Raw genomic sequence first — 27,949 nt, 5'->3', positions numbered from 1 at the left:
CGGCGGAACCACGTTTCTTTAGCCTAATGCTGATTTTAGAGAATAGGCTTAGTTGTAGAAGCCCAACGTAGATGAATCAAATATTAGTCCACCCCTCTATGTTGAAATACGCCCCCAGTGCTGATATTCTCAAAGGCACGTTTTGGGTTCGTCCTAAATCTGAAAGGCATATTTTGGGCCTTGTCTCAACATTGCATTATAAGCCCAAACCCATCCCAACCGTAAACCCAAACTCTCTCTCTCTCTCTCTCTCTCTCTCTCTCTCTCTCTCTCACAGAAAATTCACCATGGCCATGGCTTTGAAGCTCCTGAAGCAACTTCGAGGACCGTCCACCACCACCTCTACAATTCTCTACCGCAATCTTAGACCTCGGTTCTCGAACCTGCGTAGTACCATTAGGCTCTTCTCAGATGCTCCTCTCTCCGAGCCCCTTACCACTCCGCCGCATCAAAACCCTCATTCTCCTTCTCCGTCGTCGTTGAATCAGTACGAGCTCGCTAAGTTCGCCGCCATTGCTGAAACCTGGTGAGAGCTTGCCCTTTTTAATAAAAGAGTTTCAATTTGTGCACTTAAATGTGATTTACCTGTGATTTGAATTATGATTATGAATTTTATGATAAGGAGAAAGAGATTTACTTACGAAATTAAAGATATTGATGATTATAGGTGGGATTCTGAAGGGCCATTCAAACCATTGCATCAGCTGAATCCTACAAGACTTGCTTTCATTCGCTCCACGCTTTGCCGACATTTCGGGTAAATTAAGTTTTTTTTTTTCTTCTGTAGTTTTGCATTTAGTAATATCACAAATTGGTAGCTGCCAAGCTATCTTGACAGTAGATTGCTTTGTGTCCTGGTATTGTTTGCTGAAGTGAAACGCTTCAAAATGATCATACTTTACAAACGTATATCAAGATTTGGAATGACAAAGATGCTTCCATCTTCATTGTATTTCGTGTTTCTGATTTTCAGGAGGGATCCGTTATCCCCAAGGCCCTTCGAAGGGCTCAAATTTGTCGATGTTGGCTGTGGTGGTGGAATTGTTTCTGAGGTATGCTATCATTTTTCCCCCTCCTCTATAGCACCCTTCTATTTTCAGAGTAAAAAAGTTAGGCATTTGTCTAACTGGGCTCAATTTTAATTCATTAAGTAGCCACAACCTGGTGTTGGTTTGGCTGAACATCCTCTGACACTTGGGTCTATACTATGTTTAGCTTAATTGATTGTTTTACCTGAAAAATGTTTTTGGTTAAGAGGTCATGCTAATCTTTAACCTTCTCCAGCCTTTAGCTCGACTGGGAGCTACTGTGACAGGAGTTGATGCTGTCGAGAAAAATATCAAGATAGCACGCCTTCATGCTGTATGTCCACTCTCTTTTTCAATGGCAATTAACTTCAGTTTTTATGTGTACAAGTTTTTGTGCATGTGCGTGTACTTTGTTTCCTTAAGCCTGTTAATATGCTTCTAAACATTAATCATTCACACAGGATTTGGATCCATTGACTTCGACAATTGAATATCGTTGCACAACAGCTGGTACATGCTAAACTTGTTCCTTTTGTATTTTTTTCTTTTTCAAAATTCAAGTACTTGTTGATTTATTAAACTTCAGGCTCGTGTTTTTCCATTTATGCCCAGAAAAGCTAGTTGAGGAACAGAAGAATTTTGATGCTGTGTTTGCTTTAGAGGTATGCTCTCTCTCTCTCTCTCTCTCTCTCTCTCTCTCCACATATGTGCATGCACTCGTGCATACATTTTGATTTTCTCCATGGTATCTTTAGTCCTGGTTTATATCCAACTTGTTGGTAAATTGATGATTTTACTTAAGGTAATTGAGCACGTAGCAGACCCTGCTGAATTCTGCAAGTCTCTGGCAGCCTTGACTGTTCCTGGTGGAGCTACTGTTATTTCAACTATCAATCGTTCCATGAGAGCATATGCCACTGCCATTGTTGCAGCAGAGTACCTCCTCCACTGGGTATAATTTGTTAATGCCTGCCATTATAAATGCCTTCTTGTTGAACTTGGTCGTGTTTTATGTTGAATTCCTTTCTTAAATAGCAGACCTTTGCTATCTCTAATATTTGTGATTATGTGTTCTTACATGAAGGTGTTATTAGGATATTCTTTTTTTGTTGTAAATACACACCCAAATGACTTTAAAAAGAAAACTTTTGCCCATAACATACGCAAGGTTCTGTGCTAGTAGTTGGTGATCTTGATAATTAGGTTATTCTGGCGAACATGATATTGATCCATGTGAATATGGTGTCTGTAGGAGAGCAATATATAATTAAGGGATTTCAAGAATGCCCCATTCTAGATTCATGGGAAAATTCTGAACAAACCTGATATTCTTTTATATGTGAGCATGATTCCTATTTTGTGTCAACTTTCCAATTATATTAAATAGCCAACTTCAAAAAATGTTATCCATGAAACAATGTCAGGTTGTAATGTTTGTGCACTGTCTGGAAAATTATGTCCGAAAGCCATTGAAACATTACGATTGAGAAGGATTCAGGAATCAACTGTTATTCTATCCAGTGTGCCCTAAAGATTCTCTATGAATGAAAAACTCGTTCTTTTCTGTATACTCGAGTATTATGCTTAAGTCTATATTCATTTATAGAATCTTCAGCTGTTGATAACATTTTAACTTTGTTTTACAGCTTCCGAAAGGTACACATCAATGGTCCAGTTTTCTTACTCCTGAAGAGCTAGCTCTAATCCTGGAGCGCGCTTCTATTTCAGTAAGCCAAACACCGAATTTTTGCTGCATGCGTAGCTAGTTTTACCCCTGTATTTGTAGGTAAAGCTTGTTTTCTGTTTGGTTGATTTTGTGCAGGTGCAAGAGATGGCTGGGTTTGTGTACAACCCTTTGACAGGAAGATGGTCTCTATCTGATGATGTTAATGTAAATTTCATCGCTTATGCTACCAAAATAAAAACAGCTAATCTATAAAAACATTTAAAATTTTCCATGTTCTCCCTCTTGTTTGCTGAATGAAAATTTTGCTTATAGTAATTTTTTACTCTCCCCTCTCCATTGTTTTCTAATTTCTAAGTTGATCTGCCTCAACCTAAGTACGAAAGGAAATTCCATTCAGCACAAGCATTATCATGTCGATTTTTGCTACGGTCAGTACCTCACGCGTGTGTGGGCAAATTTTGGCGGTTGATGACAATAGAAATTCAATTCGTACGTGGATAACTAACTGTCACAATTCCTATTATATTGAGCAAGGAAAACGAAACTTTGCGTTTGCATATCATTTCTGGTTTCGGCTTGAAGAAAAGAAGTCTAAAGTCTGAATATGGAGAGAGCGAGAGTCGAACCTTGAACATATCGAACTTTGAGGACTATTCTTGAGTTGGCCATTTGTTTCTCCTCGCATGGAGTGGAACTCTGAAGGACCTGGCCCCCATTAAAGAATCAAACTAGTAACAAATCATGATCCCAAGGAGAGAGATAATTTTTATTTTTCTAAACTTTTTGAATCAACCAAACACTGCCTAATAATAATATGATCAAAATTTATTTGGAAAGCAAAAGCGTAAACATAGTGCTACGTCATAATACATTATCCAGCTTCCACTATCCCATCGCTGAGCTTCCCGAGATAAACAGATCGCCGCGTCACTGTGTGTGCGGGGCCCACTTCTGACAGTTCGCGCCACAGCATCGAAGCTCAGAACGAGACTCGTTCACGTCTCAAAATCAACCGTCAACCTTGAGATCAAATCATCACCGTCCATCTCAGAGGCACATTGAGTGGGGCCCTCTTCTCATAATTCGCGCCACAGCAATCCAAGCTTAGAACGAGACTCGTTCACGTCTCAAAATCAACCGTTCAAACCTCGACATCAAATCTTCACCGTCCATATCAGATTGAACTTGATTGCGAATTACACTAATTGCTCGCCGCAGACGTCGCCCTGCTTTTACCAATCATTTCAGTTTTAAGACCAATTAACTGTTTATTCACAAAACAAGTGTATATAAAAGCAGGAAGAAGAAACATTTTTCTTCTTTAGCTGTCTTACTACTTCCACCAGCTCCTTTTAACTCTTTTCTATATTATTTCGCATCATCTCCTTCTCTCTAACAATTCATCGATCAAGAGCTGAAATCAAATACAGAGAATTAGAGATACAAGATACAGAAATGTCCAGGGTAACAGAATTGCCAGTAACAGCTCGTGGCCGCTTGGCCGTGCTTTCCGCCCACTTAGCCGCTGCAACCATCGAGCCCTCTGAGCTCGAACCCACTCTCGAGCCACTCTGCCTCTCGGCTCAGGGGGTGGTCCCACCACCCGGGAACCTCAGGGGCCCTTTGACCATCGTCGACGAGAGGACCGGTAAGAGGTACCAGGTCCAGGTCTCTGAAGAAGGAACCATCAAAGCCGCTGATCTCAAGAAGGTATTCATCTTTCTTAGTTATTATTGAATTTTCTAATCTGGGTTTGGTTCATTTTCCTTTTTCCCCATCTGGGTATTGTAGTTTTGAAATTTTGCTATTTGCTAGAACATTGTCTGCCTGCTTGTTTTGAAATTGCAATACATGGAAGGAAAGTGAAAACTTTTGTGATGATTTTTGTGTTTTGTGCGAAATTCGATTAACTTGGTGGAAGAAAATTTGGTTCTTGTGAATATACAGATCACAACTGGGAAGAATGACAAGGGGCTAAAGCTATATGATCCTGGATATCTTAACACTGCCCCTGTTCGATCCTCGATTTGTTATATCGATGGCGATGAGGGGATTCTTAGATATAGAGGCTACCCAATTGAGGAACTGGCTGAGCGTAGTACCTTTTTGGAAGTGGCCTATCTCTTGAGTAAGTACTCTCCCTAAGCACTTCATAATATTGGGAATGGTCTTTTATCGTAATTATATGTATTTTAAGAAAGGCTATAAGTTTTCATATTTAACAGGAAGATATGCCGCTAATTGAATATGCATGTAAAGGATTTATGTAACCGAAAATGTTTGTGGATACAATTATTGCAGAAATAAGCTGGTTCCTCGAAACATAATGGTGAATTATTGATTATTAGATGTAGTAGCTCCATGTATTGCTGTAATTTCTCTTCACCATATCTTCTCTTTCAGTTTCTCTTTCTGAACTACTTTGCTTTGTCACTACCCCTTTTTTGGTCCAGTGTATGGGAATTTGCCTTCTGAAAGTCAATTAGCAGATTGGGAATTTGCCGTTTCTCAGCATTCAGCTGTACCACAGGGAATTTTGGTACACTTTTCTTTCTCTTCTCAGCATTCTGCACGACGATGATGCAATAAGTATGGTAAACTTTTTTATTGTTAATTTCAGCCTTTTCATTTCTGACACGCCAGTGTCTTTTGTGTTGTAGGATATTATACAGGCAATACCTCATGATGCACATCCAATGGGTGTACTTGTTAGTGCAATGAGTGCGCTTTCCGTGTTTCATCCTGATGCTAATCCTGCTCTCCGAGTAAGCTAGTTTATTTTCATTCGCTCTGTGCACAACATGCATTTTGTGACTGAGTCTTAGTTATCAGAGGCGTCCATTGTTTGAGGCATTCTGTGATATCTGATCATATATTTTATGTTAACATAGGGGCAAGACGTTTACAAGTCGAAACAAGTGAGAGACAAGCAAATAGCACGCATCCTTGGGAAGGTTTGTTTTGTTTTTGGTCTTTATTTGGACTTTCTGCCTTAGAAAATGTGGTGTGAATGTTATCTATGCAACCATTCTTTAGGTTGTGAAACTTATATAACCTTGGATTTCAATTCTCTCCTTCCTCTTTCAATCGAAACACTCCAAACAGATAGCTCCTGTGTCCCCAGCCTCCATCAGGCGGCTACAGCCCCTACCTTCTACCCCACAGCCTATAGCTATTGTCTTGCTTTATGTCTCAATTACTCACTTGGAATCTTTCATTTAAGTTGATATTAGATTGTACCTATATTTTCAGGCCCCAACCATTGCAGCAGCAGCTTATTTGAGATTGGCTGGAAGACCTGCCGTTCTCCCTGCTAACAACCTTTCTTATGCAGAGAACTTCTTATACATGCTAGATTCCTTGTATGTTACTTTATTTCCTTGTATGCATTTTACTGCATAACATTGTAAATCATCTTTAGAAATCTTTTTCCCTTTCTTCTGATGCTGTTGCTGTATAAAGTATAAGCACATTATGCCTTTTTCGTTTTAATTATCAGTCATTATGGAAATTTGAAATTTGGGTCCTCCTCTAATCCAATTAAGAATTTCTTTTTGCAAACTGGCAGAGGCAATAGATCTTACAAACCCAATCCTAGACTGGCTCGAGTGGTAGATGTTCTCTTCATACTGCATGCAGAGCATGAGATGAATTGCTCAACAGCTGCTGCCCGGCATCTGGCATCAAGGTAGGCATCATATAATTCGAGTGAAATGATTTAATGGCATTTTAAAACACGTCTGGTTTGTATTTGCAGTGGTGTGGATGTTTACACTGCTCTTGCTGGAGCTACTGGAGCCCTCTATGGCCCTCTTCATGGTGGAGCAAATGAGGTATTTGCAAAAGATTATGTTTTCATTTGTATAAGCAGTTTTTGGGAGTTTCACTAAAACACCCAAAATGGGAGCTGAAATTATAAAAAAACCCAACACCCAAAACACTTTATAAACACACCCAAAACCCATCATTACACACACTCAAAACCCATTTATAAACACACCCAAAAAATATACAATTGTTGACTTTGGGCTTGATTTTGAGTGTGTTTCTATGTTTAAATAGTGTTTGGGTTTTTTTATAAATACATGTCTAGGATTGGGTTTATTTATAAATTTGTATTTTTTTAATGCTTGTAAGCTAGTATTAGAATTTAAGTTCCTTAAGCACAGCGTTGGAAGATCACTTCTAAGTTGAAATGCATACTTCAGTTTTACTATTCATTATTTTCCTTGTGTTATATTTTGCCACTACAGTTTCTTATTTTTTCTGCCTGGATTATTGCAGGCTGTGCTTAAGATGCTAAATGAGATTGGAACTGTTGAGAACATTCCAGAGTTCATAGAGGGTGTGAAGAACAGGTATTTTGTCTTATATCTAGTAGTTCACTAACTGCCGAAGAGGCTTCATATTGAAACAATTATTTATCATTTGTTTCCGGTTCTTACTTCAGGAAGCGAAAGATGTCAGGTTTTGGGCATCGTGTGTACAAAAACTATGATCCCAGAGCAAAGGTCATAAGGAAATTGGCAGATGAAGTGTTTTCCATTGTTGGAAGGGATCCTCTGATTGAGGTGTATTTCTGATCTCCATGTTAAATGCTCCCCACTCCCAAACAAACTATTGATGTGAAGTAGATATAACTTTTATGTCTGTCTACACTTATCTTATTTCGTTTGCAAGTATCATTGTGGACTTTAATAAATAAACACAACTTGAATTTGATTCAATTATTGAGTTTGAGTGCATTTATCTTATGTCATTTTCAGGTAGCTGTTGCTTTGGAAAAGGCTGCACTGTCTGATGAGTATTTTGTTAAGAGAAAGCTTTATCCAAATGTTGATTTCTACTCTGGGTTAATTTATAGGTACTTTCATTACTTTTCTTTAGACGTGAGATTGTGAAGTTTTCTTCTCCGAGCTTGTAACTATTAAATATGTATTAACTTCATATTAATCAGGGCAATGGGATTTCCGACGGAGTTCTTCCCGGTTTTGTTCGCAATCCCTAGAATGGCTGGGTGGTTGGCACACTGGCGGGAATCCCTTGATGATCCTGATACTAAGATAATGAGACCCCAACAGGTCAGTTCCGTTTTCTTGAAATAGTTTGTTTGTGCTGAGCTTTTGGTGTTTCTATGATTCAGTATTATCTCCTAACACTTTTCAATATTAATAGCTAAGAACCTCTTGAATTTCTAAATCCTACTCTGTTATAATATGCGTGTCATGTCCATGTAACAATGTAACAGACACTGCTTGTCATACAACGGCTTGGATTGATATTGTTTGAGTTTATATATGAAGTGTGATCTCTTGGGGTGGATCTTATGAAAAACAAAATACTCGAACATTATGTCGGGGGACATCTGATAAGCTTGGAACAGCAATATGCCAAAATGGTGCTTGAAACTTTAGAATTAATCTTTGGTAGTATTTAGCTTGCTTTTTGCAATTTTTTTAGATATTCTATTATCCTACTGCGTACTAGATTTATAGTACTTGCTCTCTCTATCTCTGCTCGTTTGTTTGTGTTTCTGTGCAGCGTGCTTTCTCAACCAAATATAAATAGAAGCTGCATTTTTTTTAAAGAGACCAAGCTACATATTTGTTCTTTCTGGGTAGCATAAGTAGGGTTTATGATGGTCTCTCCACTAAGGGTTTACCAGCAGTATGAATAATGTGTTCAGGGAAAAATGAATATTTTAATCTTTTTTGTTCTGCAAAAAATAAGTTGCTGCTACATTTCGGATCATCCTGTTTCTTAGTTTTGCTAATCTTTGTGACTATTCAGGTGTACACTGGAAACTGGCTGCGGCACTATATACCACCGAGAGAACGGATAGTAACAAGTGATTCAGACAAGCTTTCTCAGGTTTCTGTTTCAAATGCCTCTAGGCGTCGGCTGGCTGGATCTGGAGTTTAGTCCTCATTCAGAACCGTGTGGAATATCACAGGAAACGAAAATAAATTTCATAAGAAACTATAGGGAGAAAGAAGTATCTTTTTGTCTTTCTGCATAAATTATTCCTTCAGCAAAGGCAGAGGAACTGGAGGCTTTTTAGGTTAGGTATTATTTGGTGTTAATAAGAAGACTTTGGTGTCTATTCTATGTATTCCGAAATTTCCTGTCACTGTCATCTGGATTGATTTTATTTCTCTTCTTCTTAGCTTACTAGTACCTCCAGTGAATATATGTAGTTCCGTCGTATGTCTTTTTTTTTTTTTTTTGAAAGCTTCTGTCTTATGTCTTGTGACCAAGCATTTCACCATTTCGTGTTATGTTATGTATGCGCAAGGAAGTCTCTAATTCAAATTGGAGTTTCTAAATATTAATTCATCCAAATATCAGTATTCATCTAGTGGTGAGATTGATCTTTCGTGGTGAAGAGTTTGGGGTTCGTTTGTGATGAAGTGTCTAGTCACACCCCAATTTCAAATTATTACTTTTCTTTGAGTAAGGTTAAATACTTTTTTGGTCACTAAATTTTACACAAAAATTCAATTTGGTCACTGAGAAAAATATTTAGTCAAATTGGTCATTAGGACATTTCGTTATTTGTTAAGTGTAGTTTTTATTTTTTTAATTTTTTAGGAAGCACATTCATTCTTGTTCCTCTAACTCAACGAGTTAGGATGTATTGTGCTATTATGGGTTAGCAAATTACAAGAAATCTTGGGTTCAAATCAATCGATTGAGGCTTCAATATAACATCCAATACATGACCTTATAGAGCATTTTTGCTCACCATTTTAACTCAATGTGTACACTCACCACCATTCTCAATACTTGATATATCTCCCTAAGTATTACCATAGTTAACTTTTTATTTTTAAATATATTTAAAACAATAAAATAATAAAATAACATTTAATTATTTAAAAACCTCTTTCTCCTTCTCGCTCTCCCTTTCTGACCCACCCCCACCCTTAAGGCCATCTCCAAATGGGGAGGGCTATATTTAGCCACGTGCTACATTTAGCCCTCTAACAAATGATTTTATAAATAATACTATCAGGCTACATTTCAACCGTCTCCAGCAATAAAGGGCTAGTATTTTAATAGTTTTTAATATATTATATTTATTAATTATTTAATTTAATTTAACTACTATACACTATTTAAAATAGAAAAATATTTTGATATAGGATTTTTGACATCCACGTGTCAGCACGTGATTAGCCCTATAGATTTCTGATTAGATTTTTTCTCCACGTGGCATATCTTATCATGATGTAATCCTAACAATTTTTTAGATAGGATTTTTGAGAGCCATGTATCGATATGTGATTAGCCCTCCATCTTTATGTAAACAGTAAAAGGAATGAAGATGTTGTGAGAAATTATGTAAGAATGAGGTAAGTATTTATACAAAAAATTTAGGAATTTTTAGAATTTTTTTTAAAAACAAATTCATTAACGGCTAGCTAATGTTAGCTAGCCATCGGGGTTGCACTAGACCGTTGATGTGCAACGCCAACATAATCAATGGCCAGAAATGGCTCATTTCATCCAATAAAAAAGAAAAGCTACTAGGCCCATAAAATTATATAGCCTAGGCTGGCCAAATGGCCAAATATGGCCTGATTTTTAGGAATTGGCTTGATGGATAGCCCTTTTTTATTCTTCTTCTTTTTTTTTTTCTTTTTTGGTAGCCTTTTGTGTAGCCCACTCTTGAAGATGGGTTTTGGTGATTTTGGTCACTTGGAGATGGCCTAAAGCCCTATTCTATATAGCCAACATTTCCTCTCCCACCGCGTTCATGCTACCTATGTCCAATCAACCACTCAAGATACGAACCCAAGGCCTTTCACCAAAACCCTGTAGGCTATAGTTTTCTCTTTTTATGATCTTCTATATAAGGTATTCCAGATTCTTGAGTATTGTAAATTGTTTAAAATGAAAGTTCTTTTGCGTTTAAGGGGCAAATGACATAAAACATTACATATTAGAAATTTACACCTTATTGCTAATAAAATCATATAAGCTCATGACATGTTTAGTGACTCTATTTGAATCAACAAATTATTTAGTTATAAGTTCGATTTCTACCTCTTGTATTCGCACACACCTTCACCATTTCTGCACCTTAGGGGTTTTATTTTTGTTTTTGTTTTTGATTTTGTTTCTGCTAAGGGGAATATAAAAGGAGACAATTTTGTTTTTGTTTTGTTTTTAATGTTATTTTATTTTTATTATTTTACTTTTTTTATTTTTTTAAATACTTTAAAACATTTAAAAGTAAGGAGTTAACTATGATTATAACTATAGACATGTGTCTGTTGGCATAAGCCATAATTTAGGGATTCCGTGATCCCTGATTTCTTGGTGTAATTTATGTTTCCTAATTAGAATAGCTATCTAGTTAGGATTTTTTGTAATTAGCTAATTACTCTTCCTTGTAGGAAAAGTCAACTTGTACTTGTATATATATATATATATATATATATATAGGGCCTTCTCCATTGGAGAAATATAATTTTTGATCATTGATCACAATTATTCAATCCTTAGTTTGTCAGTTGGTATCAGAGCAAAGAGGGCAGAATTTGAGATTGCTTCCTTGATATCTAGAGTAAATACAGTGCAATATGAGATTGCTTCCTTGATTTCTGTTGATGGCAAAATCTTGTGGTATTCTTTTTAAACAAAAATACAAACCCTACCTATCGTTTGAGTTGGTATCATCCTCTCCCAAACAAAAATACAAACCCTACCTATCGCACCTCTAACCAAATACATAATAAATAAAAAAAACGCAAAATAGCGGCCAAGCCCTTGTCGTCATAAACCTAGTGCGGCAAAAAACTCCTACAACACCAACTCATCCAAACTTGTTCTCTCTCCTCCATGGCTTTCGAAGATACCCTAGACAACCTCACCGCAGTAAAATCCAAAGGTGCTTCCAATGCTTGAAACCAACAAAAACCTTGACAGGCAGAACCAATTGTTACAGTTCGCAATGATAATTTCACTGCCTCATTCACCATACGGTTGAATGGAAAGAACTATAGCACTTGGTCGAAGAGGATATTGCTTCATGTGTCAGACCATGGAAAAAGAGGTTATCTGATAGGGAAGATGGCTCAAGTGGAAGAAAATGCTTCGGGCTTTGATTCTTGGTGTATTGAAGACTCCATTATTAAAGAATTGTTGATAAAAACTATGGAACCTGATTTGGTATAGTTGTTCTTAGATCTACCAACTAAAGATGTTTGGGAGACTGCATCCCAGATGTATTATGACACGTATAGTAAGTCTCAGATTTATGAATTACAGTGTAAAACAACCCGTATTATTCAAGGAGGTCTCCATATCGCGTCCTACTTTGCTGAGTGCAAAAATGTTTGGTTGGAACTTGACTGTCGTCATCCAATCAACATGAAGTGCCCTGATGATGTGAAGATTTGACAGGCTGAGATCCATAAAGATTGTATTTATGATTTTCTTGCAGGTCTAGATGATGAGTTTGATAAAATTAGAGGAGATTTTTTTAGATTGAGTCCATTGCCCAAACTGAAGGAGTCGTTTGTTTTTGTCCGTAAATAAGCCCAACGCCGAGAGACGATGCTTAAGAAGGATGGAAAAACTAAATCCTCTGTTGTAATGGCTTCCAAAGCCCATGTTGCTAGTTTTTCTTTTCCTCGTCCAACCCTTGAGGAAAAAGAAATCATGCATTACACCTACTATAATGGAACCTGTGATATAGAGGCCACGTGTTTTCACAAGAATGGGTTTCCGAAGTTGTTCCTTGAATGCTAGAAGCAATATAAGGCGGCATAGGCGAAGAAGAAAAATGGAGGGAGAGGTATATCTGTTGTCGCCGTCGCCAACCAACCTTCTGCCAACGCTACCTTAGGTATCTCAACCTCGCTCACGATATCTAATTCCGTTGATGATTCTCTTACTGTTCTCTCTCAGTTATCTCTTCCATAAACTGATGATTAAGAAGGTAATCATGGCAAAGCTTTGGTGCTTTCTCACCATCGAGATATAGGTTAGATTATCGATTCAGGTGTTATTGATCATATGACCTATGATAAATCTTTTTTTCATTTTATGACTACTCCTACAAAAACAAGTGTGGTTACTGCCAATGGAAAATCTAGCTCAGTCACTGGGGCTGGTTCCATCACTCTTACTCCTACCATCTCTTTACATAAAATTTTACTTGTTCATGCCTTGTCCCATAATTTATTATCTGTTGGGCAAGTTACCAAACAATTAGATTAATGTGTGCTCATGTTCGTATTTTAAGTTAAACATGCCCAATCATGTCCTTTAGGGGGGAGATACAATAAATGAAGCACATAATTGGTTTGAGGTGGAAATAGTAAAAAATAGTGTGATGGAAGACATCAACGACCATGAATTAGACAGCAGCGACCCCCTTCTCTCTCGAACATAAGTCCTTTGGATCCCAGTACTTCTCAAAATATTGTTAAATTTGTGAAAAAATTACATGCACGAGCAAACAGGGAAATACCACCAGACAAGTTCTCACCAAAAAGTAAGGCGATATAGAAGAAAAAGTGTACATGGACATGCCACCTGGTTATGAGATGTCTAATAACAGTGGGAATGTGTGTAGACTTCGAAAGGCTCTTTATGGATTGAAATAGTCTCTGTGAGCATGGTTTGGGAGGTTTACTGACGCAACGAAGAAATATGGATATCACTAAGGTAACTCAAATCATACCCTATTTATCAAACGTAAGGTGGTAAAGTTACTTTATTGATAATCTATGTGGATGATATGGTTGTTACTGGTGATGATATCAAGGAAATAGGTAAATTACATGACAGGACCAGCCCCAGATTCCACCATTGGAATCTGTGACGAACCTGTTTCTGTCTGGCATTTGCCCAATGCCGAGCCCACTTACTAACATAACATTTTCGCCCCCGATTTAAATAAAAATTGGGTCGAGACTTCAATCGAAATTTCGGCAGAATCTCCCCTGAAAAATGGACATTCTCAAATTACAAGTACCTGCAAACAAGCGATAGATAATCCCAAACGGCAACACACACAATGCTAAAGCACACAATTTACAACATAGGCCTCCAGCCTCAAGTTCAACCCTACATAAGCAATATCAGAGCTTTCTACAAAACCTTAGTTTACAGAAGTATTAGGAGTTCAAAAAGAAATAAATGAATATCCTACAAGTAATGACGTGTATTGTACAGAATACTCGACGTGGACCCGTGAATCTCGTCGAGCTATAGCCTAGAGGGCACAAAACAAGAAATTGTGAGTGGACAAAAATAAAGTTAATAACATAAATTATATATGAACATACTAACCATACTGTTTTAGAAAAACGATGTAAACCATGCAATAAAATTCATCTTTATCCATATACCATTCGATACTTGAAACATTTATATTCCCATGATCTTTTCCATAACGAAACAGGGGAAGATACAACACATGGTGTGTAGAACAGCTGGTGATTGTCTTAACACATGCAGTGTCGACAAAGGTTTTTCATGACTCACTTAACAAGTTGGGCATAAGAGATATCTATGCACCAACTTGAGGAGGGTGTTGGTATGAGCCATAATTCAGGGATCCCGTTATCCCTGATTTCTTGGTGTAATTCACGTTACCTAATTAGAATTGCTACCTAGTTAGGATTCCTTGTAATTAGCTAATTACCCTTCCCTGTAGGAAAAGTCAACTTGTACTTGTATATATATATCCTCTTCTTGGAGAAATATAATATCAATCACAATTATTTAATAATGATTTCATGTGTGTAAGTGGATAAAATGAGAGAAAAAGGAGTGGAGAAATCACCACTTTATTTAATCATGTGTTTACTTTGAGTGTATCAAGTATTGAAAAGGGTGGTGAAAACACATTGGGTTGGTTAAGGTGGTGAGCAAAAATGCTCCCCATGACCTTATACCTCATAATTTCGATTTCAACACAAGATTTCCCCAAATTTTTTAAGCCCTAATAACACAATATAACCTAATTCTTTGAGTTAGAGGAAGAAGACTTGAACGTGATCCTAAAAAATTAAAAATTAAAACAACACTTAATAAAAGATAGCATATTGTCTATAAAATGTAAATTTTGGGAAACACAATGACCAATTTGGCTATAAAAAAAAAAAATCTAAGTGACCAAATTGAATTTTCGTGTAAAATCCTGTGACCGAAATAATATTTTAACCATTAAAAAAAACGTTATGAGTTATGCCAGTTGGTCACGACAATGTGCCTGTCCTTTTGCACCCAAGTTTAAATCTCCCTTAGCATATTTATACATTATGTTAAAATATAATTGACAAGTTAAAAATAGAGAAAGACCAAACATTCTCTTCATATCAATAGAGATGTGAGCTATGAAGTAATTCTTTTCTTTGATAAAGGGTTTATAGGTTAAGCAGTTCACACTATTTATTCTTACACTTTAGATCATGATTCATGTGTGTGATTTCTCTCTCCTAATATCATTGTATAAATAATTTAAAAAAACTTGAATGTTCAGACAATAAATACCTTGATTGTTAAAATTAAGATATAATTTTATCAACTATTGAATTACATATACAATGCATATTAAATTCACTAACATATTTAATAGACGTGAAAATTAAAAATCCTTAACTAATTCTTCACTTAAAATCTTTATTTTAGTTATAAAAAAACATTTAAAATCTTTATTAGAAAAGCTTCTTTTGTGATTATTTTATTTTCTCTTACAAGATTATCTCTAATTAAAGCGGGAGACCTACCACTACTAAACTACCATACCACTTTGGCAAAACCGGATAACTTCGAAGCGGACTCCATTATTAACCCGAATCCGATAGATCCGAAATCCATTATCACCCGAAGTTTCGCAGACACAGACAGACCCAAACCCAACCCATCAATCATACTTCTTGTTTAGATTTAAACTACTCGCCCCTAACCTCTCTCTCTAACTCACCGGCGGCAATTTCCGGTCCGGCGAGACCTTTACATCGTTAACTGAAGGCGATCACACCAGGTTCCAATCTCTCTGATCTTTATGCTTCCAATCTCATTCTTTTTCTCTTTCATTTTCTCTTGTGTTTGCTGTTTTGCTCTGATTTGGATCCAGATTTTCTGTTCCTGAATTCAAAAATTCAGTGTTTTTATGTGAAGAGCTTCTTCATGCTTTTGTTTTGTTTGCTTGCTGAGACTAGTATGGAAAATCAGTGAAAAACCAATTCAGAGACTTGGAATTTGATTTATGGTTTGTGTTGCAAAATCATAGAATTGAATGTGATATCAATTTTGATCATCTGGGCACACCTAAAGTCTAGGGCTTGTAATCAAATCATGTAGGTTAGCTTTAGAGGGTAAAATTTATCATAGAATGCTCCAGCTCTCTCTCTCTCTCTCTCTCTCTCTCTCTCTCTCTCTCGAATTCAAACCCTTAATAAATAAAATTTCTCTGGACTCTCTAGGAGCTCTCATCAGGTGCGCTGTCCCTTTTCCCATTTTTCCTTATTTCGTCTTCTATAAACTATTTTCTTTTTGTTGTAATTTTGTACGGATATCATGGGATTTTTGCCCTCTCAATTGTTCTGGATCTGCTGTTTGGTTTCTGTTGAATTTGCCCGATACTTGTGATTATTCATGGCTAGATTGGAAATTTCCTCAAAAGTGCAATCGATACATGTTCATTAATCACTGCGAATTTACACATGCTTGTGTTTTTATTTTCTGAGTTTGTTTTTCTCCATGATTTTCAAGAGTTTTTTGTGTTGAGTTTGCGGTGTTGGATTGATGCATCCTTTGTGTATTAACTGCCATCTGGAATTTTCTTGATCCCTGATTATGTATATCCATTATGGTTTAGATCTTTGAAAACATGTCCGGCCAAAGCCAGCGCTTGACTGTAGTTCCTACAGTGACAATGCTTGGAGTTATGAAAGCTCGCCTTGTGGGTGCGACAAGAGGTCATGCTCTGCTCAAGAAGAAGAGCGATGCTTTAACTGTGCAGTTTCGTCAGATTCTTAAAAATATTGTCTCAACCAAAGAATCCATGGGAGATGTTATGAAAAACTCATCCTTTGCCCTTACTGAAGCCAAATATGTAGCTGGTGAGAACATCAAGCACATTGTTCTTGAGAATGTCCAAAATGCCTCTATTAAAGTTCGATCAAAGCAAGAGAACGTTGCTGGTGTAAAGCTCCCAAAGTTCGAATATTTTACTGAAGGTGAGACCAAGAATGATCTCACTGGATTGGCCAGAGGTGGACAACAGGTCCAACTCTGTCGTGCTGCCTATGTGAAAGCAATTGAGGTTCTTGTGGAGCTTGCTTCACTTCAAACATCATTTCTAACCCTTGATGAAGCAATCAAGACCACAAATCGTCGTGTCAATGCTCTAGAGAATGTTGTGAAGCCTAGGTTGGAGAATACAATAAGTTATATCAAGGGGGAGTTGGATGAACTGGAAAGGGAGGATTTTTTCAGGTTAAAGAAGATACAGGGTTATAAGAAGAGGGAGATTGAAAGACAGATGGCATCAGCCAAGCAATTTGCCGATGATCAGGTTGCAGAAAAGTTATCTTTGAAGAAGGGCGTTTCCTTAAATTCAGCTCAGAACATGTTGTCAGCGGGTATGGAAAAGGATGATGATATCATTTTCTGATTGGGAGGCTAGTTTATATGTTTGTTCTTAGGATGTGCGGTGCTGGTTGTGCTTCTTGTTCTGCAGAGGAATCCTATTATTATTTAGCTCGACGGTCTTATGTTCGGAATAAAAGCTTCATCCCCTTCATGTATGTTTCTATTTACTGTGAATTATTTGTAACAAGACTTACATCAGTTCAAGGTTTTCGAATATTTGTCGACAGGAAGGTCTTTGGTTTATTGTAATTACTACAGTATGGTTATTTGATCGCTGCACCATTATTCTTATCTCTCATAATACTACGGCAAGAGTGGCTTCAGATTCATTTAATTTTGGCTTAATTATGTACATGCTCCCTGTGCTTTCCAACTTATCTCAGATTACCACATGTATTTGTAAATAGCTCAAAGTACCCCCCAACGTTTAAAAAACCGTCTCACGTTACCCTTTCTGTTAGTTTTTTTGAAGTTCCGTTACGAACATTACTGTTCATCCCCTCTAAAATTCCAGCAGGTGGCCTTTGAGCTGATAATAATTTGATAAACAAAAAAGTCTGGTACAAAATCGCAGGAAAATACGCTAAATTTTTTAACTAGCTATAATGAACGTTTTGTCCCATCAACCAACCGCACCCTAATTAAGATATAACAATCAAATTATAATCTCTTAATATTTCACATCTGTAACAATAAGAGATTATAATTTGATTGTTACAAAAGCAAGATGATCAAAAGAAAAAGAAAAAGAAATGAAGAACAAAAACGATTTTTATTGATTGATATGATTGAAAATGAGGACAGCTGAAATCATGTTGAGGCTAACAAGATTGAAGCCACCAAGATTGTTTACAAATGGAGCCATGCTTCAATAGGGTATGAGTTGCAGAGCTCAACTGAGCAATCCATCTGACACCCTTGTCTTCACTGATGAAAATGTTCAGAAAGGATAGCGTTTTAAATTCCTCTCTATCGGCTTGGGTTGTTTAGAACTTGAAGCCGAATCTTTCCCGGAAAACTCACCTGGCCGCTTCACAGGAGGGGCACTGTATAACGTAAGGTAGATATAATGAGGACTGGAAGTGAGTCTATATGTAGCTTTGTAAGTACGGGAATATACATCCACGAATTTTACCTGTAACTCTTCTGGAGCGAATTTTTCTTCATAGCTGCAAGATTTCTCACTTCATGACTGCTCGTAAGAAAAAGAGGAGAACAAAGTCAATATCTTGAAAGTCTATCGCTCAAGAAGGGTAATCTTGAGAAGAATCACTGATGGACCCAAAATCTTTGAACATAAGGCTTCAAGATAATTATCAGAACAATTTGATGATTCACTGAATATGATATACAAAAACTGTAACAATAAAATAAATTGCATCTTGAGGGAATAATATCAGCTAACAAGCCTAAGGGGCATGGCACATATCATGCATCATTTTAAGATACAACATTACCTTTTAAGAAAATCTATTTTTGATTTCTTCATCAAGCTGCTCTTTGCGGTAACATTGTAGCCCCCATTGCCTACAAAGAATTATCAGAAAAACAACCATGAAAACACATTTATTCTGCACCCTATTTGACGATGTATTAGTCTTTGAAGGGACTGATGTGGATGAACTCAAATAAAATGACACATCACAAGAGATCCAACTATAAGAGAACAGAAATACTTACCAAAGCTTCTTTTATTCGATGATGGCGGAACCTTTGTGCAAATACGAACTTGCCGACTTTGTTTTCCTGTAAAATTTGAATGATTGGTAAGTAAGTTAATCATGTAGAAATTAGTATACTGTTGTTCGGTTTGCTAGGATGTGGTGAGGTAAACTTACGAGCATCTTCCTTTTGATATAGACTCTTCAAGCGGTCAGCTACTTTATTTTCAGCCTCATCCACTTCCCTCAATTTGGCCTGCAAGTAATCACCCACAATGAAATTCTTATCCTGTTTTCTTCTTATAAGTCAGAAATATAAAGCAGATCTAGAAATGCTAAATCCAGTAACCAAAACTAAGCTACACATTAAAATAATGGGATTCGACTACTGAAGCTAAATGAAAACAAATTTGGTTGGACAGAATGAGGGAACTCACCTCATACAATTGGTTCCATCTGAATGAAACTTTCTTCTTTTTCATCCTCTCAATCACCAGATTAGTCCTCTCAATACCAAACTCCTTTTGATATAATTTCCTCCACAAATTATCAGTTATTGGACTCAAATCTCTACCCTACAAGAATTAATTAATAAACATCTCAGAACTTCTGCTGAAGCATATCAAAAACATTTATATAAAAACAATGTGGAACAACCTACTTTTGTACTCTTCTCTACATGCCTCAACTGATCGACAGTACAATGTGGTAGAATTCTCTCAAGAAAATAAAGTTCTGTTTCACCAACATCTCCAAGGTGCCTTATATTATCTATTGCCGTATTAATGCACAGATCAACCAAAGATGGAGGTTCCACACTTGTAAATTCCTCATCCATGCTACCTGGTCACTTTTTCTCCAGGTATGTCTCCCTAAGGCCAATACATTATACAACAAAATCAATTTTACGTACTTACATTACTTATTTGAAGTAGTTAGCATTCTGCATATGAACAAACCCAGCTCAACTAAACTGAATTGGACAAAGAACTAGGCGCCATTTAATTGTCAGGAAACAGTGTTGCTCAAAATCTTGGAAATTTAGTTGAATTGAGACCCATTAAACAAAAGCTTAGGACTTTATCATCATCCCAGATAGTAAGCGTTTAACTCAAACAACTTTGAACAATTATTTGACGGATTGACCTGAACCCATAAATCCCTCAGTTTTATCAACAATCAATCACAAAAATAAAAATAAAAAACTACAAAAACAGTAAAAGGTCAAACTTTCGCTACAAATCTTTTTAAAAAAATTTACAACCCACAAAACTCGAATTCATCAACGCAAATCCGTAATCAATCCATACATATCCAATCACAATTTTTTTTTTTAAGTACATAGAAGTTGAATCTCGTGCACCCAAAAAAATATGAAGAAAAAAGCAAAATCGATAAATAAATTTGAATTAAGGGTCTGGAGAGACTTACAGAGTGATCGGAGACGAGAGGAGGGAGATCGTTCGCCGGAGGCAAATTATTGGTTAAAATTTAATTGAATAAAAACATTTTTTTTTTTATTGTTTTTTCTCTGAATTTGTGCTAACATGCACCAGGCTTGTGTTTATATGGAAGGTGAGGTCGGGTTTCTTTTCTTTTTGGGCTTCAGCTAACGTGCGCGGCGCGTGCCAAATTTTGCTGGCGCATGGCGGGAGGTGACGGATCTTTATGTCTTAACTAACCCGAACTACCTTCACCACTTTACAGCCAGTCATCTTTTACCGCACCGTATAATTAATAACTTTCATGTTATTTCAGTGTTTTTATAAAATTTTAAAAAAAAAAATTTCTATTTAAATCCCGCACTTTCATAATACTTAAATCATTGTTCGTAAGTTTTATTATTGTGTAAAAAGACAAAAAGGTCATCCAACTTAATAACCCTAGTATATCTAGAAAAACAAAATATCAATAAATCATAACAACCACTGTTACCAAGTCCCTCCGCCCAGCAAACACCAACAGTCAACCACCCCAATCACCCCATCCCACTGGCGGCAACCTCCCTTTCTTACCCTACCTTAGACCAGCCACCCAACATAAGCCGCCCTAGGTTCACGATCTAGTAGTGGGTTAAAGCTCTGCTACCAATAAAAATCAACCACCCTTTCCCGAAATCATACACATGTGAGCAGTCCCTTTCATTGTAAACACATGCAAAAATAACAAAACCAAACCCAAAAATCAAATTGAAACAAAAAATAAAGATTGGCAGAGAAAAGAACGATATATAGAGGAGGGAGGGAGGGATGGAGAGAAAGAGACAGATACATAAACAGAGGTTGGAGTGGGTGGCTGCCAGGTTGGAGTTCTTAATGCTGATTGATGACGAGCTTTAACCTCATATCCCAAAATGCCGGTTATCTTTGCTCGTGAGGCTCCCAAGGTTAAAAAAGAGGTTGGAGTGGACTGTTGGTGTTTGCTGGGCGGAGGCATTTGGTAACATTGGCTGCTATGATTTATTGTTATTTTGTTTTTCAATTTTTAGTTTTTTATTTTATTAAGTTAACACTGTTATATTAGGGTTAAGTGATAGGACACTTGTCAAACATTTAAAGAAGGGACATGAGGGGTTTAGGGACAACGGATCCGCTCCCATCTATACTACTCTTCATATTAAGTTTTAGAAACCTTCTTCCAACTTCTTGTTTACAAACTCTCTCTATCTATCTCTCTCTCTCTCTCTCTCTCTCTCTCTCTCTCTCTCTCTCAACAATACCTAAGTGTTAGAATTCTAGTTACAGTTCTTGGAGAGAGGTAAAGTTGTTCTCTTTCTCTATAAAGTATTAAATTTCTAATTTGGGGTTTCATTTGTTTGTTTGTTTTTTTTTTTTTTTTGCTAGTAACAAAGAAAATTATGGGGTTTAAATAGAAAATTTATTTTAGTTCTTTTTCTTTTTTTTTCAGTTTGGGGTGTATTTAAGAGTAGTTTAGGAAGATAGTGGGGTTTTTTTAGAAATTGTGAAAATTTAAATTAAAAGTTGGGATGAACTAAGAGAAGTGTGGGGTTTAAATAGAAAATCTCAAAAAAAACAAAAACAAAAAAAAAAGTCAAAATTAAATCCAAAAATTCATAAATTAAATCCAAAAATTCATAAATGTCAGTTTTTTGAAAAAAAAAATTCAAATATAGCCAAAAATTCACTTAAATTGACCCACATGCCCTTAAAACCTAACCGAAAAGCTAATTGTCATGCTCTCCAAGTCGTAGGCTACTGTGACACATAGAACCTGCCTTACCTCTGATTCATCAGCCATAGTTTGTGCTTGCTCTTCTGATATTCTGTACAGCTTCCCGAGCAACACTAGACTTTGAAGCATCTGCATTCTGTGATACCATAAAGACATCTGCATTCAGTGATATCATAAAGAAACTATCTTACACTACAGGTGGTAATTATACTTGTGATATAATAATGAAATAATTATCGTCAAGTTTAATATAATCAAACAGTTTAATAGACGTAAATGTCAAATATAAATGAAATGCTAGAGAAAATTATTTTGATTTTATAATATATTAAACATTACTCCATCAAATTACTTTACATGTTTATAACTTTCTTAATGAAAATTACCTAATTAGTAAAATAAGCATGAAACTAACTATGTTGGATTGGATTTGATTTGATTGGATCCTCACAAGCAAATCCAACATCCGATCCAACCATGTCACTTTTGAAAATTAGGGATCCAATCCAATCCTCCAAATTATCAAAATTTAATAAAATTGAATTGGATTGAATTGGATCAGTCGGTTTATAATATGAGCGTCGCATACGTGACTTTTCAACTGTTGATGCAAGTGTAGCTCACATATATTATGATATGAGTGTTTGAGTTGAAATATTGATAATCACTCACGTGACCTTTAGATGTTGATGCGAGTGGAGCTTACAATACACCAACCGTTTAAAGTCATCCATCCGAGTGTGATGATTTCCCTGGCATAAAACTTATGCCCCAAAAATTGATAGATCAATCACACCACATTTTGATAATTTATTAAAATGAAACCCAAAAATATAAGTATGGGTTAACTTGGACAATTTAGTTGGGGACATTTCAATATAAAAGATGATATTTAGTAGCTTCCAAAGAACATGCCTGATGTCATTCTCAAGTGATGTTGATGTTCTCTATAAAGAAACCTGCTCATACAGAATATTGTTTGGGCTTTGGCACAAAGCTGTGACAGAATAACTGGTGATTGATAAAGTTAATTCAATGGTTCATTGATCAATTTGAGAAAATTGGAAAATTTTGAACTTGTTACAAAGTCAGGCTGATCAATTTTATAAAATGGATTACATGTGTCAAACGCCATTTTCAGTTGAGCACATCAACCATCAATTCTGGTCGCTAGCTATCATGCAACCTCATCTGCTATCAATGGAGGAACAAATCTGCAATTCTGCAGTGTCTGCTCAAAAATATGAGCCACTTTGAGCAATTTGCCCTGCAAAATCAGTGGAAAAATCTCAAATCAACTACCAGCTACTCAACTCTGCAATCCCGTACTTTTCATTTAATTCAGTCACTTCCCAATAAGTGTTTAATTTAATATGTTAATGTAGCAAGTTTTCGCTCGTGTTCACCATATAAATACCAGAAAAACAAGGTCAGGGTGAATGCTAATACCCAACGGAAATTAAAATTTTGCTATGTAGAAGGTGACAAGGCAATACCTCGTCAAATGCTGCACCAATCATTTGAAGACCAACAGGAAGGCCTGCAGGCCCCCCATCAACAAATCCACATGGCAAAACCAATGCAGGTAGACCTGCCAAGTTAACATTGACCTGCATACAGATTAAGTAGAAACAGATCAGCGTCATTTAGTCATCTTACTAGTGGAAACTACATCACATGACAGGCAATAAAAGTTTCAATGGAGAACAAGCACATATGATACATAGAGCATCATAAACAAGAGTCAACATGTGTGTCGCTGGATTCCCCAAAATAAGATCTTGGACCATTTTAAACTTCTTACCACAATAGCATCATTCCGGAAACAAAAGACTGTTAAAATTGAGATCACATATATAGAGCTGGGTGAAGGTGTATCATTCAAAAAACGCGAGTATTCACTGCAATTAAATACATATGTACACAAATTATATACTAGCCAGACATTGCTGACCCTAGCAGCAAAAGTAATTAAACTGGTGAAAAGAATTAAAGGAGGCTTAAATACGCCCACAAAAAAATTGCTCAGAAACAGAAGGGGCTTAGATGACATGAGTTTAGCTGAGTATTGATAAGCAAGAATATGCTTTTTTGTGTACATGTCCAATATTGTGACTCAATTATCATAAAAGTCCCAGTACAAACAAACACACACCCAACACATGCATATAATAAACAGAATTTAAGAAGTTGGGGTACTCAGAAAAGTGCTTACAGTCATTATGTCACCTGCATACATTGCTAACGGATCATTTTTCTTTTCACCTGGAAAGATAAAAGTAAATGGGTGATTTACTAAAACCGTGTCATTTAAAACAAAATGAAAAGCATACGCATTTTGGAAAATAGCATACCAATTTTATAAGCAGCAGACGGAGCAGCAGGTGAAATTAGGATGTCATGTTCATCCAGTGCTGTCTTGAAGCTTTTCTGAATTACAGTCCTCACCTAAAACACTATAACAATCATTAATTCCTCCTTGAACACCATAAATCCGTAGGAGTAAGAAGCTGAGAACATAACCAAGCATGAGATTCTACAGAGAGGTTGCATGGTATGCAAATATAAATTACATAAACTACTGCAGCACTGATAAACTACCCTAAAAAACCATTCATGAGGATTGAGAATACAAGATTGTTGTTAGGTGAAACCTCAGATAAATGATTTCTCGTGAGGTCTTTTTAGCTTTTATGAATGTCAAGGGTTTTGGTTTCTTCAATATTTTAATGTCAGAATGCAAACACTCATGGGATTAACTCCTCCCACCAAAAATCCATTATTAAATTTAACACAACAATGTATTTTTTAAATGAAAATTTTAAGCATGAACGCCATGGTACCTGCTGGGCGCGCTTATAATATGCATCATAATAACCAGCTGAAAGGGCATATGTTCCTGTTAGAATTCTCCTTTTGACCTGCAAAAAAACAAAAATGGGTATAAGTCTGCTTTCAAAAAGAAACCAAGTAAAAACTAGGCAAAGAGCACTGCAACAATATTTTGATCAATAGAAACTTCAAACCCAACAGGATGTACAGAAAAACAGTGTTAACTAGCCACCTATACATAGTGTACCTCAGAACCAAAACCCTTGGCTCGGGAATCCATGTATTGTGAGTTCAGCTCATCAGCAGCAACTTGGTTTCCATACCTGGATATTGATTAAATAATAATAACGACTATGAGCATACTTATTATTCTAATATACCATGCAGAGAGAGATTTTAAGAATAAGTTTAACAACTTCTCTTTTTCTTCCAGTCACAGTGGAAATCTAAACAAGCATCTACTTACTTACTCTCTCTTCTCCCATTAAAATACACAAATGAAAACCTTGCAGAGATGAAAATTAATATATTAGAAGAATTACCTGACACCATCATAACGTGATAAGTTCGAAGATGACTCGGACGAAGCAAGAATGTAATAGGCTGGCAACCCAAGTGAGAAAGATGGTAATGAGACCTGCAATTTAATGTTTCAAGTATATTAAACCAAGACACAAGAAGGGGTACAAATGACATTTTGAGGAAGAAACAGAGAAGTTGAGCAGTTCCAAAAACAAAAAAACAAAAAAGAAGAAGGTAGACCTCTGTTACGCAGCATCCTAATTCTTCAAGGTGCAAAGCAGCAGTACGGACTGCCGAAGTTACTCCAGTATCAACACCATCATCAAGAGTTTCACGGATCAGACCAATCCTCAATCCTTTTAGAGGTTTAGATTCTAGCAAATTCATGGAAACAAACTGAGCTGAAAAGTCGGGAACCTCCTGAAAGAGAAATTCAAATGCATTTACATCAACCAACCAATTCCTGATATTAGTCTTTAGTCAATATATTCAAAGTACAAAGACCAAATTTTTTTGTTGAATAAACATTTCAGAGCTCAAATTCAGGATGCATAATGACAAGATAAGTTGGCTTATCCTGCTAAAATTACGCATGGTGAATCTTCAAAAGATAGTGACCAAAGTACAGTTAGAGCCCTCATTAGAGGTTTCAGAGATGGACATGACACAGAATTTGATACTTCTTCAACCCCCTGTATGCTAAAATTATTTATTTTACTAACAAGAATGTTCAAAATATATTTTTCCAGAGGATTTCCATGTGGTAATGAAATTTGTAGGGGAATTACTTGGTTGATATGGAATCAAATCATGATTTGTGACAATCAAAGTTTGCAAAATATTTGACAACATATGCATGGGTACAATACAAAAAATATCAGACACAAAATTTACTTACACGCTTGCTACTGGTGGCATCAAGTCTATCATGGCCGGAAATTGCATGCAGAAGAATCCCAGCATCAGCAACAGACGTACCAAAGCAGCCAATGACATCAAGCGATGATGCATATGCCATAAGTCCAAATCTTGAGACACGCCCATACGTGGGCTTCAACCCAACAACACCACAAAACGATGCTGGCTGCCTCACACTTCCACCAGTATCACTTCCCAGTGACACCATACACTGCCTGGCAGACACAGCTGCAGCCGAGCCTCCCGATGACCCTCCGGGCACCCGAGAAATGTCCCATGGGTTTGCAGTCACCTAATGAATGAACAGATGCACCACCTGAGTAAACCAACCCCAGTTACCAGTGGGAAACATAAAGAAACGAACTTCCAAAACCCCACTCTATTGGACTTTTACTAATACTAACAACCAACCTGCTTTACTACCCACAATAAAAGGGGTAACTCACATTCTAAAAGTTCCATAAAAGACTAAAATTAACTTCTTTATTCAACTAAACTTTCATTTCCATGAAGTTGTAATATAAAGTTCTAATCTGTTAAAGCATTTCTTCCAAGATGAATAACAAAAATGAAAATTTCACAGAACACACAAATTATATAGAGAAAAGAAAGGAAACCCAGAAGAGAAAAACCTGATAGGCAGAGGCTTCAGTGGTGCTGCCCATGCCAAACTCATCCAAATTGGTCTTACCCACCACAATCCCACCTAGCTCCTTAATCTTCCTGACGGCAGTAGCATCATACGGCGGCGTATAGCCTTCCAGAACACGAGACCCAGCCGTGGAGGGCATTTCAGCCGTACAGATATTGTCCTTGATGGCAACAAGTACCCCAGCCAAGGGACCCAAGTCCTCATTCCTCTGAATCTTCTCGTCAAGCTCACGGGCTTGGGCCAGGACCGAGTCTGATACGTGGAGAAAGGAGCGCAGAAGGGGCTCATTGAGTCGGAGGCGAGTGAGAAAGGACTCGGCTAGTTGGGTGGCGGTGAGGTGGCGGGAGAGAAGGGAGTGGCGGGTGGAGAGGATTTGGGAGTGTGATGGTGGGTTTGGTGATTGGGATTGGTCTGTGATGGTGGAGTGGGTGACGGGCTGTGAGGATAAGGAAGAGAGGGGTTTAAGGGAGGTGTAGCGGAGGAGGAGGGTGGGGTTAGAGCGGAAGTGGGAGAGTGAGCGTGGAGGTTGGAGTGTTGATATCATAGTTTATTTGACTTGCTTTCTCTGCAACTGGGACTTGTAAGATGAATTGTGTGAATCTCGGCTACAAGGGAAATGGTGACTGATGTGAGGAAGAGAAATGCTCCAACTGTGACGTTTTGAAGATTTTGAAGATTGGCTGAAAACGGTGGCTGAACAATGCTCAACTGTTTTATCTGTCAGGAGTTGCTCCAAGTCCGTTTTGTTTGGGCCTCTGGGCCCTGTGTTTACCACATACAAAAATGACGGCTATCTGGCAGGAGCAAGAATTCTATAGTGACAACCTTATGTATCACC

General features: G+C 37.0%; 5 protein-coding genes across 5 annotated transcripts; 3 read left to right on the top strand and 2 right to left on the bottom strand.

The window, feature by feature from the left end:
- Positions 1-248: 248 nt before the first annotated feature.
- On the top strand, positions 249-3,030 carry COQ3 (coenzyme Q 3). Its single transcript, XM_008231158.3, has 9 exons — positions 249-526; positions 668-757; positions 974-1,052; positions 1,285-1,362; positions 1,490-1,538; positions 1,641-1,690; positions 1,831-1,980; positions 2,675-2,755; positions 2,851-3,030. Exons 1-9 carry the CDS (start codon positions 288-290, stop codon positions 2,965-2,967), a joined length of 933 nt encoding a protein of 310 aa, XP_008229380.1. The 5' UTR covers positions 249-287; the 3' UTR covers positions 2,968-3,030.
- Positions 3,031-4,169: 1,139 nt separating this feature from the next.
- On the top strand, positions 4,170-8,641 carry LOC103328745 (citrate synthase, glyoxysomal). The gene is given in 15 exon segments (NM_001326505.1): positions 4,170-4,425; positions 4,663-4,843; positions 5,169-5,254; positions 5,376-5,480; positions 5,607-5,669; positions 5,968-6,077; positions 6,284-6,403; positions 6,473-6,548; positions 7,000-7,073; positions 7,166-7,286; positions 7,482-7,579; positions 7,673-7,733; positions 7,735-7,739; positions 7,742-7,796; positions 8,506-8,641. Coding segments are annotated over 15 exon segments (1,542 nt in total). The 5' UTR covers position 4,170; the 3' UTR covers positions 8,638-8,641.
- Positions 8,642-15,503: 6,862 nt separating this feature from the next.
- LOC103328747 (vacuolar ATP synthase subunit D (VATD) / V-ATPase D subunit / vacuolar proton pump D subunit (VATPD)) lies at positions 15,504-17,668 on the top strand. The gene is made up of 2 exons (XM_008231162.3): positions 15,504-15,721; positions 16,559-17,668. The coding sequence occupies exon 2, from the start codon at positions 16,571-16,573 to the stop codon at positions 17,354-17,356; it is 786 nt and encodes a 261-aa protein (XP_008229384.1). The 5' UTR covers positions 15,504-15,721; positions 16,559-16,570; the 3' UTR covers positions 17,357-17,668.
- Positions 17,669-18,087: 419 nt separating this feature from the next.
- LOC103328748 (transcription elongation factor B polypeptide) lies at positions 18,088-20,565 on the bottom strand. The gene is made up of 8 exons (XM_008231163.3): positions 20,427-20,565; positions 19,657-19,867; positions 19,433-19,570; positions 19,173-19,251; positions 19,015-19,080; positions 18,792-18,861; positions 18,470-18,526; positions 18,088-18,380 (listed from the first exon to the last, which is right to left on the bottom strand). Exons 2-8 carry the CDS (start codon positions 19,831-19,833, stop codon positions 18,275-18,277), a joined length of 693 nt encoding a protein of 230 aa, XP_008229385.1. The 5' UTR covers positions 19,834-19,867; positions 20,427-20,565; the 3' UTR covers positions 18,088-18,274.
- Positions 20,566-23,083: 2,518 nt separating this feature from the next.
- Positions 23,084-27,860, bottom strand: LOC103328749 (Amidase family protein). The gene is made up of 10 exons (XM_008231164.3): positions 27,092-27,860; positions 26,440-26,751; positions 25,782-25,961; positions 25,562-25,656; positions 25,267-25,342; positions 25,031-25,108; positions 24,542-24,635; positions 24,403-24,452; positions 23,684-23,797; positions 23,084-23,454 (listed from the first exon to the last, which is right to left on the bottom strand). Exons 1-10 carry the CDS (start codon positions 27,653-27,655, stop codon positions 23,365-23,367), a joined length of 1,653 nt encoding a protein of 550 aa, XP_008229386.2. The 5' UTR covers positions 27,656-27,860; the 3' UTR covers positions 23,084-23,364.
- Between the last annotated feature and the right edge of the window lie 89 nt (positions 27,861-27,949).

This window comes from Prunus mume, linkage group LG4 (genome assembly GCF_029339155.1).
Source record: "Prunus mume cultivar Tortuosa linkage group LG4, ASM2933915v1, whole genome shotgun sequence".
NCBI classification, from domain to species: domain Eukaryota; kingdom Viridiplantae; phylum Streptophyta; class Magnoliopsida; order Rosales; family Rosaceae; genus Prunus; species Prunus mume.
Note: the sequence above shows the minus strand (reverse complement) of the source record. Positions and strands in the feature narration are given on the sequence as shown.

Coding starts and splice junctions, on each gene's coding strand:
- LOC103328748 (XM_008231163.3), bottom strand. CDS start 19,833: ATGGATGAGGAATTTACAAGTGTGGAACCTCCATCTTTGGTTGATCTG. Junction 19,571..19,656: donor ATGTAGAGAAGAGTACAAAA/GTAGGTTGTTCC, acceptor TAATTCTTGTAG/GGTAGAGATTTGAGTCCAAT. Junction 18,862..19,014: donor ATCGAATAAAAGAAGCTTTG/GTAAGTATTTCT, acceptor AATTCTTTGTAG/GCAATGGGGGCTACAATGTT.
- LOC103328747 (XM_008231162.3), top strand. CDS start 16,571: ATGTCCGGCCAAAGCCAGCGCTTGACTGTAGTTCCTACAGTGACAATG.
- LOC103328749 (XM_008231164.3), bottom strand. CDS start 27,655: ATGATATCAACACTCCAACCTCCACGCTCACTCTCCCACTTCCGCTCT. Junction 25,343..25,561: donor TCACGTTATGATGGTGTCAG/GTAATTCTTCTA, acceptor ATCAATATCCAG/GTATGGAAACCAAGTTGCTG. Junction 25,109..25,266: donor CCAAGGGTTTTGGTTCTGAG/GTACACTATGTA, acceptor GTTTTTTTGCAG/GTCAAAAGGAGAATTCTAAC.
- COQ3 (XM_008231158.3), top strand. CDS start 288: ATGGCCATGGCTTTGAAGCTCCTGAAGCAACTTCGAGGACCGTCCACC. Junction 758..973: donor ACGCTTTGCCGACATTTCGG/GTAAATTAAGTT, acceptor TCTGATTTTCAG/GAGGGATCCGTTATCCCCAA. Junction 1,981..2,674: donor CAGAGTACCTCCTCCACTGG/GTATAATTTGTT, acceptor TTTGTTTTACAG/CTTCCGAAAGGTACACATCA.